The 17,009-nt window shown below is 35.7% G+C and overlaps 1 protein-coding gene across 2 annotated transcripts in view; it reads left to right on the top strand.

Moving 5' to 3' along the window:
* Positions 1 to 1,023: 1,023 nt before the first annotated feature.
* The window catches only part of LOC132112077 (parkin coregulated gene protein-like), a 105,289-nt gene continuing 89,303 nt past the window's right edge, over positions 1,024 to 17,009 (top strand). For both annotated transcript variants that reach the window (XM_059519668.1, XM_059519669.1), the window contains exon 1: positions 1,024 to 1,248. In XM_059519668.1, coding sequence (XP_059375651.1) covers positions 1,156 to 1,248 — 93 coding nt within the window. In that variant the 5' untranslated portion in view covers positions 1,024 to 1,155. The remainder of the gene's footprint in view (positions 1,249 to 17,009) is intronic.

A 17,009-nucleotide genomic window follows, 5' to 3' on the forward strand; every position in this document is an offset into this window, starting at 1 on the left:
AATATTACAGATCCCAATTTGAACACTATGTGTGAACATCCAAAAAAAAAAAAAAAAAAAAAAAAAAAAAAAAAAATATATATATATATATATATATATATATATATATATATATATATATATATATATATATATATATATATATATATATATATATATATAAATCTAAACTAATGATTTACAAGTTTAACACGAGTTCTTAGGAGGAGGAAATACAATTAGTGCTCTTGAAATACGAAATAGAGGTGGGACTGGATTCCCTCCAAGCACTGCCCTATCAGCTCTCAACTGAGGGGCTGAGATCCACTGAGAGGCGTCAGGAACCTTTTAAGTGGGCCAAAAGATGAACAAAAATCAATTCAATTAATATTTATATTGATTTATTATAGTATTACTTTTAAAAATAAAAAAATTTTAATAATAAAAAAATAAATGATTAATTTTAATATGTACTTAATTTAATATCAAATATATTCCTGTTTTAAAAATCTAACTTCAAATGTAAAAAAAAAAAAAAAAAAAAAAATGCAATGCAATGTAGGCTACACTGGCATTTCTGCAATACCCCCCTCCCCACCCCTTTGGGTATATAAAAACCAAACTGTCGTGTACAAAAAGCTGTTTATTTTGTTTCGGTATAATTTTTTTTTTAATTTTATTTAAATTATATTCAGGACAGACACGTAAGATGTTATTTCCTGTTTTACTTTTCTCACGTTTACTTTTTAAATTACAAATGTGAACCAAACAAAAAATCCCTTAAAAATTTACTGGAAAAACACAATCTAATTATACTGAAAAGATAGATGTGCTGAAAAAATCTATGCCTCGTGCACTCACATATATCACTGGAAAATAATGCTTTAGTTTACAGTATTGATTATCATTTTTGCTACTCTATAATTACCAATCTCGCTTTCATTTTTAATGATTTTTGATAAACGACTACAGAGAGCGAGCTGTTTCCATAGCACGATGAACATCCGGGTTTCGTTTTACCCTCCATAGCAACCGCAGCGCGTCCTCAAGTGAGTCCGTGGCAACCTAAACAGACAAGCACTAATGCGACGCCATTGAGTAAGCAGGTGTTCTCCGTACAGTTCTAGTATTTTAATTTGTATTGCTCTTTAGAGCTTAAACTGTGTTTAGTTAGCAATGTGTACGAAAATGCGAACATTTCATCCCTTGGCTAAAGGAGAACTGAAAACCGAAGGGTTTACCGTGAAATCCACCATGAAGAATTCAGTGGTGAGTGCGTGTTGATTTTATTTTATTTTTTTAAACGAACACTAAAAATATACGGTACACTTGTGATAACTAACACAAATGAATACACAACAGAAGTATTTCCAGCAAGCATTAAGTATTGCTGTCAAACTTTATTTTTTCAATCTGCATCAAAGGAGTCATTAGTTACTGGGGATTGAATTGGGGATTTCGATTTATTTTAAGGACTCGATTCTTTTAAGTCGGGTACCGTCATTACTATGCCAGTAGGTGGTGAATGTCTTGTGTTAATGAATCATTCATTTTCCTTGTTATGAGCTGGTCTAGTCTATCGTTTGCTCACCTTCAGTTGCCTGGACCCGTCCGATGTCCATAGAATGGAGAAAAAAAAAAAAAAAACACAAGTCAATGGGGGTATGCAACTGAAAGTGAACTATCTGAAAAGAGGCAGCCTTAATGACGTATGCAGCTGACAAATGTGACTTCCGGATGGTGCATCCTTTGAAAATGAATGAAAAAATATGAGATATGCAAGCAAACTGAACGATTTTGTTGTGTAATGGCCTTGTGCTCTGTATTAACGTTCTTCTTATATTAATGCAATACCTGTGTTAATTGGAATAGTGACTGTTTTAATGTTTTAATTGTAACTGGTTTCATGTCTTACTGTTTTAAAAACACTATTCAAATGAGATTACATTTATTAACACAGGTCATTAGTGCATGAACTGATTGAGACATTGGATGCATCATGATGCATTATTCCCATGCACTGATATTTTTGTATAGTCATTATTCTGAGTTGGAAAAACAAAGAGTAACATTCTAGCTTGAACAGATTTGCAGCATTGTCCTGAATTTAGTACTGTAAGTTCTTCCATCTGTCTTTTTTTCTTTTTCTACTTATCTTTTTGCACATATACTATACAAAACAAACTCACATCAAAATGTAGTTTCTGCTTGCTTTAGACATTTATTTTAATACAATGTGGATCCCATTTTTCACCACACAGCTGACAGTTACCCATCATTCTCATCGTGCCTGCACGACATCACCCCCATCAGTGCAGGCTGCGGTATAATTGCCTAAAATGGTCCCGTCTCTTGATAGCGTCTACGAGTTGGCCAGAGATGAAGATGTATTAGATTCCCATAACAAGTATAAAAGCCCATCGGTTTAAAGTGGCAGCTCTTATCTCCTCATTGAAAGATAGTATTTTCTTATTCTAGACTAAATCTGTAAAATAGTTGAGAGGAGCATTTTCAAACGTAAGGACATAAGCATGGATTTAGCAAAACAGGATGACAGATAATGTGCATTCAGGTTTTGTTTTTTCTTTTGTCTTACAAGAGTTGCATTTGTTACATTCACAGCTGAAATTAGCTGTTTCACAACATGGCTTGTGTTCATTTTGTGTCTTAATGTTCACAACTATTAACACATGCACAGACACACAAATGTCCTTTAGCCCACAGTCACTAATGAGCCTGTTTATATCTGCATGTTACTAATTAATTATTCTCCTTAACTCATGGCTAAACCCTGGCTCCTGTGCTTAAACTGACCTAAATTCCCCCCATGTGCTAATTAAGGTTGTGATCTAGACTGCAGTCTCTCACAGGAGATGCTGAGTGTTGTTGATAGCACATCAACTCACATCAGTATGACAACCAGCTTACTCTTAAATTTAAATTATAAGTCTTTCCTGGAGCTAAACAGCTGTTTGTTTGCTCATTGTCCTGCTCAGAAGGTGCAAATATATTTTGGAGCAAGCTGTTTTCTTCACACTTAACCTCTAGGGAAACAAAGTTGTCATAAGGACAAAATTGTAATTTCTTTCCTCAGTGAAGAAGCCTTGCTTTACCTGTATGTAGCAGTCAGTTATGCTGCTTAATGTGGCAAACTGGTATTTGGTATCATATTATTATCATATTATTTTTATTTATTATCATAATTATAAACAGACTAATTTGTAGTAGGGGTGGGCAATAGGACCAAAATCTTATTTCACTGTATGAGAAATTTTATTTCACGATAACAATATATATACCTCGATATAGCTATTTTTATTTTATTTTTGTTATTAAAATTAGGGAAAAGAAGTAAGTTACAACACAACACATAAATAGAAACTTTTATTCAGCTAGGTTTTTTTAAAACATGTAGTAAGAAATATTACAGAAATTGAATAAAGAGTATAAATAAAACGCTGCATAGTCTTCACTGTATCAATCAAACATGATTGACATTAATAATCACAGACAGCAGCAGGTAAATAAGGCTGCTGTCCCTTTAAGACCAATCCAATATACTGAAACACATTTGGTTTTCACCCAACTGTTTACCTTTATTTAACATATAACTGACAGTGTTTACTTCAGTACTCCACACAATGGGCATTATGACATAACAGTGTGCGTATTTGAAAAATCAAGCACAATAAAACAGGAAAGAGATCTGTTTTCATGATCATATGCTGTCTGAGAGGGGCTTTCAGTGTGCGCGCTTCGGCTGTGTGTCAGTCAGTGCGAGCAGCGGATTAAGTTTTTTTTTCACTGCTTATTGCCCTTAACTTTATTAAACATCATCCATGTCCCAAATTCGTGATCGCATGCTGTCTTACAGAGGTGTGTCAGTCAGTGCAAGCCCCGCAATGAATTCTTTTTCACTGCTTATTACACTTGATAACTCGACCTTCACTCTTTATAACGCTCTCATTCATGCATGTTTCCTTATCTCTCAAAGGAGAATATAACGTTTAAGCAGTATGTTATGCGGATATATTTGCTTACCAGGGAATATACAATATAGGAATCTCTAACACTTTATTCTGCTGTAATGATATAGCTTCATATTATATATATATATATATATATATATATATATATATATATACCGTCATACGACCCAGCCCTAATTTGTAGTGCAAATAGTTTTAACATTGACTGACTTTGTTATTCCTCTAGTTGTTTACCTAACAGCTAATTAATCAGAAGTCTTCGCACATTCACAGGAAATAGCTTACTCTGCATTTAAAAATAAAGTTGATACAATAAAGGTGGATAGTGACGGTGGCTTGCTAGGTTCGGCAAAGCACAAAAAAAGCACATGAAAAATTGTAAAAGTAGTTCAAAGGACTCATGCCCTATTCTGAGGGACTAAATGGTGACAGAATTTTTTGGAAGGGTTTGGATGTGGAACATGAGTCCGTTCACACAGAACTATTGTATTTCCATGTAAATGTGTTAAATGGATGTTTTTGACAATTATAAAAACATGGTGCTGAAATTAAAAGTTTTACAAGTTTTAAAGAACTTTTTTAGTTTTTTTGTTTCAATCCACTGCCATGGGTCTCACGTATTTTTAATCCCAAAAACACATTTTGTGTGAATGGTCCCTAAATGATGACAGAATTTTTTTGCAAACCATCCAATTGTACTGTGAATTCTTGATTATAAATCTGTTAAAATTGGATGGCGATTATCATCATACATCGGTCCTGCTTTCAAAGCTGCTAATCTACAGCATATTGACACAGCAGCCCACATATCCTACTGGCTGCATTAAACATTTAGAGGTGTGTTGCTCATCTTATAAGAGGTAGAAGAGTCAGAGGCTGATTCATCCAATAATCACATCTTCTCTCTCAAGTCAAGATCATCACTGGAGACACTTAATATCTCCCATACTTCTCCGTCTGCTTAGAAATGCAGGGCAGAGGAATGCTTTGCTAAGTTTGTTGTACAACAATGCGTGTCATTCAGACTGTGGCGTGTGAACTTCCACGTGCACACACATTTTCTACATCTGGTTTCCTGTCAAACTCACGAGCAGTTCATCTTTGAGCTCTGTTTTACCGATTACACAATGCCTTCCATTACTGTTAGTGATTGCACCCGATTGCACAGAGGCAGGCAGACTGGAATATTTTTTCATGTCATTCTGTATTCTCCTTCATTTTTCTATGTCTGTTCACTGTGTAAATTAGTGACTGACACAGCAAGGGTGTATTTACTTTGATGCTTTTAATTTTTAATTTGTGCATTCTGGTAGGCTATACAGTCAAAAGAGTGTTAAGTTCTGTAGATCTCAAAGAGGAGAGTGTAAATTTACAAGCGTATTTCCAACGTTATTTCAAGAGCCTTGTTTGTTACATCAAGTGGAGTGGTTGTCAACTGGTTGGGTTGCGAACCAAAATTTGGTAACAGGTTTGTTCTGATAGGATGAGAGGAAAACAGTGTTAAATGCAAATTATAAAATGCGTATAATCACACATAATTAACGATGAAAAATGGGCTTATTAAAGAGAAAATACTTCTCATATATTTTGTTGTTAACATCAGGCTATCAAACAATATTTAACTTAATACTATTACATTTAGCCCAGTATGATATATAAAATTAAATGTATAAAATTGGCTTACTGGGCAGCAGAGCAGGTATCTTCTCTCTTGGACACAGAGAGTGACTTTATTACTTTCTGTGGGTCATAAACAAAGGCACCATTAAGGGCCCTCCATAACCCAGCTACTTATATTCCTCAACATTTAGCATCGTTTCAGAACACACCGATGGTCTGAGATCTGCCTCTAAAACTATTTATATCTACCCCTCTCTCTCTGGTCCTTTCATGCTGTCGCAGATGTATAGCCAGACTGTGTGGTGAGCAGCATGATTTGCTGATATCAGCAAGGCCATTTGATGCCTAATGCCTGGTTCAGATTACACAATTTTTTCGTCTTATGCGATAGTCACTGTGTCAGATTACACGATTTTGACTCCCAAAATATTGTCGTGTCGTGGACAAGAACCATGTCAGACTACACGTTTCTTCCAGACCAGTCATCACGTGCCGTCTTTGAAGACGCGCGTGAAGGCGAAACTAGTAGCGCCTGACTTCCGGAAACGAACATAAACAAACAATGGATGAAGCGGCGATTTTCGTATTGGCTGTCTTGTGTTCAGAAAAAGATAAAAAAAGAAAGAAAAACCGACAATGGACACGTTCCTGGATTGCACGAAGAGGACAGTATGGACTGTCAATCCTTCAAAGAGAACTTGAGGTAAAATATATATATTTTTTTATAACGTTAGGCCTATATTTGTACTTTTAGCCAGTAGTAAAAGTAATATAAATGTTGCTAGCTTGCCACAACGATAAGATATTTCAAAAACAGACTGTTAAAACAATTATTTGTTCATCAGTTTAATTAAATACTTCTAATGTTCAGAAGTAACGTTAACCATTATTGTTACCATTATCAACCATTTCCATGGCATATATATATATATATATATTTTATTGTTTTGACATTTTGCATTATGTGTGAAGGTTTTATAAGTTAAACATTGCTATGGGCTAAAACCCTGAAAAAAAAGCCTGACTTTTTTTGTTTGTTTGTTTTTTACACTGAAGGACAGTGACAGGAAGGGTTTTCGCGATCTGCTTAGGATGGATGTGGAGGATTTCAGCTACTTGCTTGGCAAAGTTACACCATTTATCCAAAGAAGGGACACAAAACTGAGAAGAGCAATCAGTGCAAGAATAAGGCTGTCAATTACCCTACGATTCCTTGCTACCGGTAAAAAGTACATTTAAAAAAAATTATATGACCCTGATTTCACTGACAAAATTTAATCTAGTCCGGTAGTCCCAGACTAAAATGCAAGTTTGAGCTGTTTAAACTAAAAGTAATTTGCACTGACTTATCTTAAAATATGTCAGTGACATTTTTTAAGATAAAGATAATGTTTTTAAGGAAAGTTTATAAAAGCTACTTAAATGCTCCATCTCATTTAATGCCTAATTTGTGCTTAATCTTGCTGTGTCTGTAAATCCAGGCCATGATACATTATAAACCTTATACATGCTTCCTTCCACAGGAGAGACGTTTAGATCTCTAAGCTTCCAGTACCGGATCGGCCGTAGTACTATCAGTGAGATAGTAATGGAGACTTGTCAAGCCTTGTATGGCGTCTTAAAGGAGGATCATTTAAAGGTAAGTCATTTGATGTAAATAACAGACGTACATTTCAAGACAGTGGGTTTACACAAAGAGAAGCCTTTACTGAATAATTCCCAAAACGAAGCGTTTTAACCAGAGTTATGGATATGTTTTTGATATATAATAAGTGGACTTTTTTATTAAGTATGTGTTCGGAGGAAGCAACTTTTATTTGGACCTCACCGGCTGTAGGAAAGAAATCAGAAATCAGACATCAGCCTCTTTTTTCTTTTTATCCTGCCACAGAGGATGGTTGGAAGAACATTTTATATTTTCACTTCACTTACTTTTAGAGTGGGAAATGCGGGCAGTTGGTAGATGTTCGTACAAGTTCAATCGTTGACAAGCCTTTTGTTTGCAGTTTATTCTAGAGTTGGAGAGGCCAGAGGCCCAAAAACACTAACCTGCAATCCAAAATGTGCTACTCCACCAGTGTCTCCATTCATTCATTCATTCATTCATCCATCCATCCATCCATCCATCCATCTGTTTCCATCTTTCCATCCATCCATGCTCCTGTTTATCTCCATCCATCCATGTACCTGTCTCCATCCATCCATCCATCCACTTACCTTTCTGTCCCATGGTCCGTCCATCCATCCGTCCGTCCATCTGTCCATGTACTTATACTATCCATTCATCCATTTACTTGTGTCTCCATCCATCCATACTTTTATGTATCTGTCTTCGTTTATCCATCCATCCATCTACCAATCTGTCTGTATGTCCATCCACCCACCCACCCATCCATCCATCCATCCACGTCCATCTTCATCCATCCGTCTGTCCTTCCATCACGTCTGTCTACATCCATCCAACCATCTGTCCTTCCATCAATCCGCTCATCATGTCTGATGGAGAAATAGTTATGTGAATGTCACTTGCAGGGCTGCATCTCAGCACTGGTGCTCTATTACTCAAAAACCCTCTCTGCTCTAAAGGTCCTTGACTGAACACATGACATCTGGAAATGTTATTGCCTGCAAAATTTTCCCCTTTTCCCTATTGGCACTTTTCTTGTGTATTTCACATTTCAAACAGCAACATGAAACTGTGGATTAGTACTTTAGAGGCTGCATATGCACGCAAACTTCTAAATGCTTTCTTTAAACTTAGATTGATGTGGCTCTTTTGGGTTTTATAGTTTATCTCCAAAAGTGCTTTGTTATGAAAAAGCTGCTTTTTATCCAAAGATGAATGTATAATTGGCAGAACTTAGAAGAATGTTTGCACATGTCACTTTCGGGCTCTCTGTGACCTTTTCTGTGGTATTTAGAAAAAGTTGTACTCTGCTAGAAGTTGCCTCTTTAAATTAAGTTCTCTGTTAAAATGCCATCTAAGCTATAATTATACTTTTTTTCAGGATGTAATAGCTGAGCTACTGTATGCTTTTTCTGTAATCTGTTTAAATCTGATTTACGTCACATGACTAAGTCATTATTCAGTAAAAACCTTGCTGTCCATCTTTGTTCACCTCTTGTTCTCATTGTTTCATGATGCATTTTTAGTGCTTTTAGTAACAGCAGAAACAGCTTGTGTTTCCAAAAATACATAGCTTCTGCCTTCTAATAATATGGGCTTTGTATAAGTAAAATTACAATCGTAGATAAATATGAGTTTTCAACAGGTTTGGTGTCTGAGTGAGAGTGACTGTGATGCCCAAGATGAGGCTGATATGAGTGATAGTGACAGAAAAGGAAATGAAGTGAGAGTTAGAGCACGATTCAGATAAATCTTTTAGATAGCATCTGTGACCCATGATTGGGATTCGATTCTGTGTCTTTATGGACAGCCGGCTCAGGAAAGTATGATTGGATGTGTTTGTCAATAGCGGTTAGAGCATGGCAGACAAAAGACAATCAATATGCAACATATGCTAGCCGTTCTGGAGATAAGATGACTTACAACCATTTGGCAGGAAGGGAAAACATCAATATTACCTTTCAGTATAAAAATTAGAAAATATATATAGGTTCGAAAGCAAATATAAGTGAAAAGCTAATAAAACAATCATGAGCAAAAGGAAATGCAAAGTTTGAGTGAGACGAGCCTGTCGAAACCTGAAGATGGTTATGTGAGGGTTTAGCAGCCGGTGAACTCGTTTCAAGATTACATTAAAACAGAGAGTGCCCTTGAATCCGATTCAGAGTCACAGTCACAGCCATAGGATGGACCAGGTGTCATGGACTGTTATTTAGCTCAAGGCCTTGTGACCGCCCACATACTTTTAGCACATGAGGAAACACGGTTGGGAGGAAATCAATACACCCTAGAAAAGTCACGTCATCCCAGTATGCTCCACAATGTCCTTTTTTTTCTTCATTTAAAAAAATCTTTAAGAAGTACATCGCCATTATGTTGACCTGACCTTTTGGAATGGATGGGCTATTGGGAGTACTGAATGAATTTATCAGTTACAGAGACTTGTTAAACAAATAACAAGAGGATGTAATGTGATGCATTGTGATTACTCCAACTAAGGCTGTTAGTTGATTTGATTTCTTTAATCGATGCTTGTGACCTACGGTTTTGTCCAAATTGACTTACAGTTCACTTATTACAGGGACAGTCCTTGTGGAGCAACCATAGGTTAAGTGCCTTACTGGATGGTGCTCCTGGTTTCCAGCCAACTATAACAACTGCACCACATTAGTTTGCAAGCAGGAGAGTACCCAGCAAGGTTCCACCCATTTGTGGGCCATAATAAACATCCTTGATGAATAAAAGTTTTACTTTCTTAAAAACCTTGTACTCCGCATATTTTTTTATGGTGATGATAACTTGAGAAGTGTGTGAGATTTATGTTTTTCTAATTTTCTAAATATTTATTTAAAAAAAAATATTTGATATATACATATATATATATATATATATATATATATATATATATATATATATATATATATATATATATATAATTTTTTGAAATATTTTTTTAAAAGTAACTTAGTGGAAACTACTTTACAAGGCAAAAAAAAAAAAAAAAAAATAGAAAAACAACTTTTATTGCTTAATCTCTTTTCTTTGAATGAATACTTTTTATTTCTAACCTTTCACTTAATGTTTTTGTTTCTTTGAATCTTTTAACGTGTTTTATCTTTCAGACTTTGAACACAACTGCAGTGCAGGCTTTCTCTTCTGAAGAGCAGTCTTTGTGTATATTTCTTCCCTCTTCTATTATAATATTCAGCTTTGATTAGGAATTGTGAAAAAAAAAATTCAGAGTAGGCAAGGGTTCTTTTGCATGCTCACTTAACTGTTTGGTTCCTCTTTTACTAAAGAGGACAGTTGCCTTTCAAAACCTGAGGGGACTCCTGATAATCTGTATACTAGGTATTCCTTTCTCTTTAGTTTTGTTTCTTCTGCCAATGCAAAATGTGCCAGAAGATTTAGCTCTTTGTTTGAAGAGAGTGAAATTAGTTTAGTTTAGTTTAGTCACATTCTCTTTGGTATTCTATGATTTTCTTTTATCTGCTTGCATTTATCACTTTAGTCAGTAGTCACTGTTACTTTACTTCAGTGTTACTTTAGAGAAATGTGATGCGTGAAACATGATTTGATATCATGTTAGATTTTTTTGTCATTTAGTGTTTTTTTTTTGAGGAGGAGGAATTGCTTCCAATTATCTCCTGAGAAAATGCCCCTGATGTGTTAATCACAAAGGCTAGTTCTAAAGCAATTGCAGATACAGTAGATTTGATGATTAGGCTTTTTCAGTTGTTGGTCCTCTGCAGTTAATTTGTTCTGATTACTCAAGCAATCCGCGGTGTGGTTGAATTAACAATAGACTAGAATGAACAGGCTAACTCTAGCTCTTTTTTAATGATGGGAAACAGTTGTCTAAAGAATATACCGGTAATCATATTTTCTTGTAATTATACAGTAGATGACCAAATTGTGGTGACAAATTTATGCTAAAACTAAAAGTTAAACTAAAAGTTAAACTACTATAGCATCACAGGGCTCCAAACTACGACTAAAACGGTCGCATTTGCGACCATAAATATTAAAATGCGAGTGAAGTTTTTGCTGAGGTCGCCACTGGCGACTAGGCCTATGTGTTTACATGCTATTTCTTAAAAAAATGCATGTAATGCCTTTTTCCTGATTGTTTTGCATACACAATCTTTTGTTATGTTCGCGCATTGAGAGAATGCGCATCGAAGTTTTAGTGGTTAAAAGAGTTTTAAACAGTCCTCATCTGCCGCGCAGCAGCGCTGACACATACCTGATAAACGCGCGAGAGAGAGAAATGATGGAGACTTGAAGAGAAAGTGCAGAAAAACGGCGTTTATTTCGTTCATAACTTGAACAAACTACAACAGGTAAAGCTGTCATCTGTGTGGATATTGCCAATATCGTTAACAGTTCTCGTTTATAATCATAAGGCTTCTTCTTAACAAGATCTTAGTCCATGCTGTGTTCTGTTAATGCATGAACTTCATTATTTGAAGTGCACTTGCCGTCCATTAATCGCAAAAAGCTTTGTGCTTTGTTACTTTTTAATTTACAAAGTATCAGCTTTAAAATTATTCTAAAATCATAACAAAATTCAAACAATAAATACAGTTTTGGTGCTCTTTAAGGGGCCGTTCACATATCGCGCCTAAAAACGCGTGGAAAACGCTAGGCGCGCCGCTTTCTGATTTTCTTCCAAAAGCCTTCGGGCTTGGTTGGTTCTTGTCACATGACCTGCGGTGCGCTCGCGGGATTCTGAAAAGTTGAGATGTTTTTAACTCGATGCGGTGCGGGCGCGCCTGGAAAAAAACGAGCGCGTCGCTTCCATTATGAGCACGCACGCATACCGCGTGCCTATATTTGAAATAACGAACTTGAGCGCGCAAAAGACGGGACATGTGAACGGCACCTAAAGCGGCAGGCGCGATCGCGAGTAGTGCCTCAGTTCAAGGAGCACGTGAACCTATCATACCTTGCTCTTTACTACTAGAGTACATAATGAACATGAATTAACATCAAAAGGTAGGCTATTTTATAAGAGATTCTACAGTAGGCCTACAACACTTTCAAAACGTGTAAAGCTTGTAAACATTGCAACGCAATATTAACCTCGGTGTCCATAAGCTCATCTGTCAGCTAGAAAAATAACTATAAAGAGGAGCATTTTGCTATATTTATGAGCTATTGAATTTGAATATTTTTACTTAACCTGTTGTCTACATGATTCAACTCCTCCTATAAAATTTAATTTTACTAATTAAGAAAAACAGACTGAAATTGTGAAAGACATGCACTCTTAAAAATAAAGGAGCTTAAAAGGTTCTTCACAGAACAATTTTGGTTCCACAAAGAACCATTCAGTCAAAGGCTCTTTGAAGAACAATCTCTTTCTGACCTTTTCATAATCTGTTATTGTCTTCAAATGTTAAAGGTTCTTTATGAAACCATTTAGACAGGAAAAAAAGGTTCTTCAATGGTATCATGAAGCATCTTTATTTTTAAGAGAGTATGACAACATTTACAGGATGCATTGAGGAGGACCCCAAACTATACTCAGGGGCCAAGTGATGCTTATGGTCCATGATATTGGTACAGCTTTTGTGTAATAAATAACGCATGAATGTATGTTTCAAGTTGGAAAAGACATTTAGCTCCCACTTTAAGTGAACCTTCATTCCCAGGTCATCTACAAGATGGATTAAAATGCTGATAAATTCAAGAAAAGATGAGACATAAACACGTAAGTATGATTAAAAAGTTAAAATGTAAAATAAATAATTTAAATAAAACGCATAAAACCTGTTTATTCTGTGGCACCTAAAAAAATCATTTGGCACCTAAGTTTTTTTCTTATAGGAGCCAATGGCTCCTTACTCGATTTTTTTGTTTGGAGCCCTGCATCATGTGTCAATGTCAAAAAATGAATTGCAATAATTGTTAATGACAAGTGATTTTTGTTTATTATTTTTGATTGGGTTCACAGAATATAAATGAAATCTTACTCAACTGCTTAAGATATGTCCTGGTTCTCAGCAAGGGCTTCCAAGTGTGTGAGCATAGCTAGTTTTATCACTGCTGTATGGCAAATAAGGCAGCGGTTTTCTGTGTGAATGTTCCATCTAAATTAATACACACATAATCAGATGTGTTCTTTTTCGTCATCTGATGAAACATTGTGGTGCCTGTTAAGCTTGAAATCAGCAGTGGAATGTTGCCTCAGTGTTTGTCAGCCAAAGGACACCACATCTTGTAATCTCTGCTGAAGATGAAGAATGTTTTGAGCTTATTGCGATGATGAACACAGCTCTGGCCTGAAAATCTGATGGTGTTCCAATATAAGAACATTTTTCTTCCAAAGGCACTAGAAGCAAAACAGGGAGTATGATTAATTATAACTTTAATTTTCTCATTTAAAATGTCTAGATGCTAGCAGCATAGCATGGATCTCGTGACAGCAGATAATGCATCAATAATCTGAACAGAACTGCTGACAAACAGTCAAAAAATCACTCATCTTACATACACACTCTTAGAGTTGTCCAGATGTCCCTTTGTAGATTACAGGGAGTGTGCTGATGGAATGTGTCTGATGGTTCGCAATCAAGGGCACTCTTTAGTGCTGTTAAATTGGTCTGCACAGTCCTGAATAGATGCAGGTCTGATTACTGATCATGGCAGTAAATGTAAAGTGTGGTAAGACTCATCACTGGTGACCAGATGTGTGTGTGTGTGTGTGTGTGTGTGTAACACAAAGATCTACAGACATTCTTTATCGACATAGCAGCACTATTTTGAAATGACTTGGACAACAATTTCACTTAGAGTGGAAATTGTACAGTGGAAGTTTTTGCCTTGAGTCTTTGTTAATTTCTTGTGTGGATGTACAGAGTGCAAATTGGAACGACAGATGGATTATTAAAATGTTTTATCACTTTTCCTACCGCACATGGCTCATCCAGGTTAAGATTAAGACTATTAAAACAACATCTGTATTTTCCGTGAAGGTTTGTGGTGTCACTGACTGAAGGTGATGCTTAAAGGATTATAAGATTATGGAGGAGAGTTTTACTAGGAAAGCTAAAAAATGCACATCAGGGTTGTTGAAGGAGGATATTTTTGCCACTACTTTCCTTTCTTGTATTTGTGTATTCTTGGAGCTGTGGGAATGTTTGTGTTCTTTATGTACAGTATGATCAGCTAAATTAAGGGTGAAAGCTCGTTGCCTTGTTGCACAGTATGCTGCCTTACTGAACCAAGCTGAAGTCAAAATGCATTTATTTAGGTTTTGTACAAGAGTAGAGTTACTGTCTGAAGAAAATCAGCATTGTGTGACAATTTTCAAGCTTTTTTTCTTTGGCTCTTTTTATAATTGAATACATGATGTTCATTTCATCCCTCTTTCGCTTTTGTTCTCCACAGTGAGCGTTGGCGTCTTTGCTGGTTTGTTGTCATTTTTCATCAGAATCAGGAGTGGCTCTGTCTCCTCACAGGGACAACACACTCACTAGCATTCAGCAGGCTACTGGCGGGGAGGAGTGTTAAATCAGGAAAAGGAAAGACAAGGAGAATATTTCAAATGTCAGATTTTTCTTACACAAATGATAGAATTGAAAGGCTTAATGAAATTAGAACACATCTACATTTCTTTAACAAACAACAAATGTAAATCTGTAATATTTAATTTTAAAACTACACTACCTTTTAAAATTTTGGGGTTGGTATGATTTTATGTTCTGGAAAGATGTCTCAGCTCACCAATGCTGCATTTATTTGATCAAAAATACTGTAAAAGCAATAATATTGTGAAATATTAATACAATTTAAATTTTCATTTATAAAGCTGAGTTTTCAGCAGCAATTACTCTAAGTCTTTACTACTACTACTAAGTCTTTAGTGTCACATGATCTTTCAGAAATCAATCTAATATTCTTATTACAAATGTTGAATTAAGTCTGCTTAATATTTTTTGTAGAAACCATAATACTTTTTTTCAGGTTTCTTTGATAAATAGAAATTAAAAGGACCAAATATTTGAAAATATGTTTCTGTAACATTAAATACACATATAATAAAAGTATTAATTTCTTTCTTTTTTTTTTAAATACCTGACAGACCCCAAACCTTTGAACAGTAGTGTATGTTTAGCATGTCACTGAAGAAAGTCGAAATCAGGCATCCTTATCGAATAAATCAAACACTGGTGTTATTTCAGTTTTATCACCATCACAGAAGGCTGTTGTTCTCAATTAAATCCTCACACTTTCAGTGTAAACGTTATATAATGTCTGTCTGTCTCATATAATTTGTATCGTTATGAAAGAGATAAGGTTGCAAAATCAGAGAAAAGGTTTTATTGATATTGATACCATATCAAGCAGCTTACGCTCATATTTGTCAATTTGCATCTACAGTGAATTGTACTACTCATTTCAGATAGATGGATAGACAGATGAGCCATCACATTGTCTGATAGTTTGGCGCTGGTTGACTCTTCCTTTAGGTTGTGTGTGTATATTAGTGGGTGGATCAGTGAGTATGCTTGTGGAGGTGAATGCTCCATGAATAAAGGGAGGTAATTTAGTTGCCTGCAACGGTTGTGTGAAGTCTGACCTTATCAAAGCAGCCTCTGTTTTTTCTGCTAAACCTGGTGAGTCACCAGCCACACAAACACACACACACACACACACACACACACACACACACACTATACATTGAATGATATTGTCAGGGGAATATGTCCTGTGAGAATAGGAGGCGAGAGAGAACAGTGGAAATGTTAATGTGGGTTTCACCTGCCGGAGCGGAGAGCTGCAGCCCCTCACCATGCATCCATCAGAGGCTCTCAGAAGCAGTTTAGAAGTCCAGAGAGAGCCTGAGAGATGTGGCCTCAGCTTGGGCAGGTGATTGATCACCTTCATGGAATCACACCATCTCCAATGCGAAGTCAGTCGGAGGATTAATGAGCTTCTCTCTTTCTCTCTCTGAGGTAGAGCAGTTTCCAGTGATTGAAACCGCTTTCATAGAAAGAGATGGCTGAGGACTCACAGCTCACTCCCCAGATGAGTGTGTGTGTTCTCAGTTTAACTGCAGATAGAATGGACTCTGCTGTCATCATCTTCCTTCACTCACAGGAAGTGCTCACTTGACCGTCATGTGGAGAACATTTACTTCCTGCCCATCCATCACAGGTGTAAAAACATCTGTTAACATTCTGCTGCCGTATAAATAATTTTAATGTACTTTTAAGTATTCTGTGACAAGGACAAAAAACAAAACCTTTCATGTGATTTCTTTATAAAGAAATGAGGGCCAGTAAGGATTCATTGAAAGTTTGACCAGATATCTTTGTCGTTTGATTTTATTTAGAAAAGAAAGTGCATATTTTATAGGGATAAAAATATGTTGCAGTAATTACAAATTTTCAAAACACTTTTCCCACCAAGTAAAATGTATTGTTAAAAAAGGTACAAATTATCTTTCTGAAAATCTTTATATTTTTTAATCATTATGTAATGAAAATCTATATACTCTACTGTGAATTTGTCCATGACATGGTGGACATCTTTTGTGGTTTACTCAAAAATTGTCTGCTTGCAGTTATTTTATAAAAGATGCAGGAGCTTGACCAATGTGCATTTGTAACTGCCTACAGTCTCCTTAATAAAAACAAATATGAATTTAAACAGAAAATCTCACATTTTTATTTTGGAAATTGTGAAATCTCTAAGGGACTTTATAGTGAAATTATAGACTATATATATATATATATATATATATATATATACATAATATTTGGGTTATGTCATCTTCTGATTGG

The sequence above is a fragment of the Carassius carassius genome, chromosome 31 (assembly GCF_963082965.1).
Source record: "Carassius carassius chromosome 31, fCarCar2.1, whole genome shotgun sequence".
NCBI lineage: Eukaryota > Metazoa > Chordata > Actinopteri > Cypriniformes > Cyprinidae > Carassius > Carassius carassius.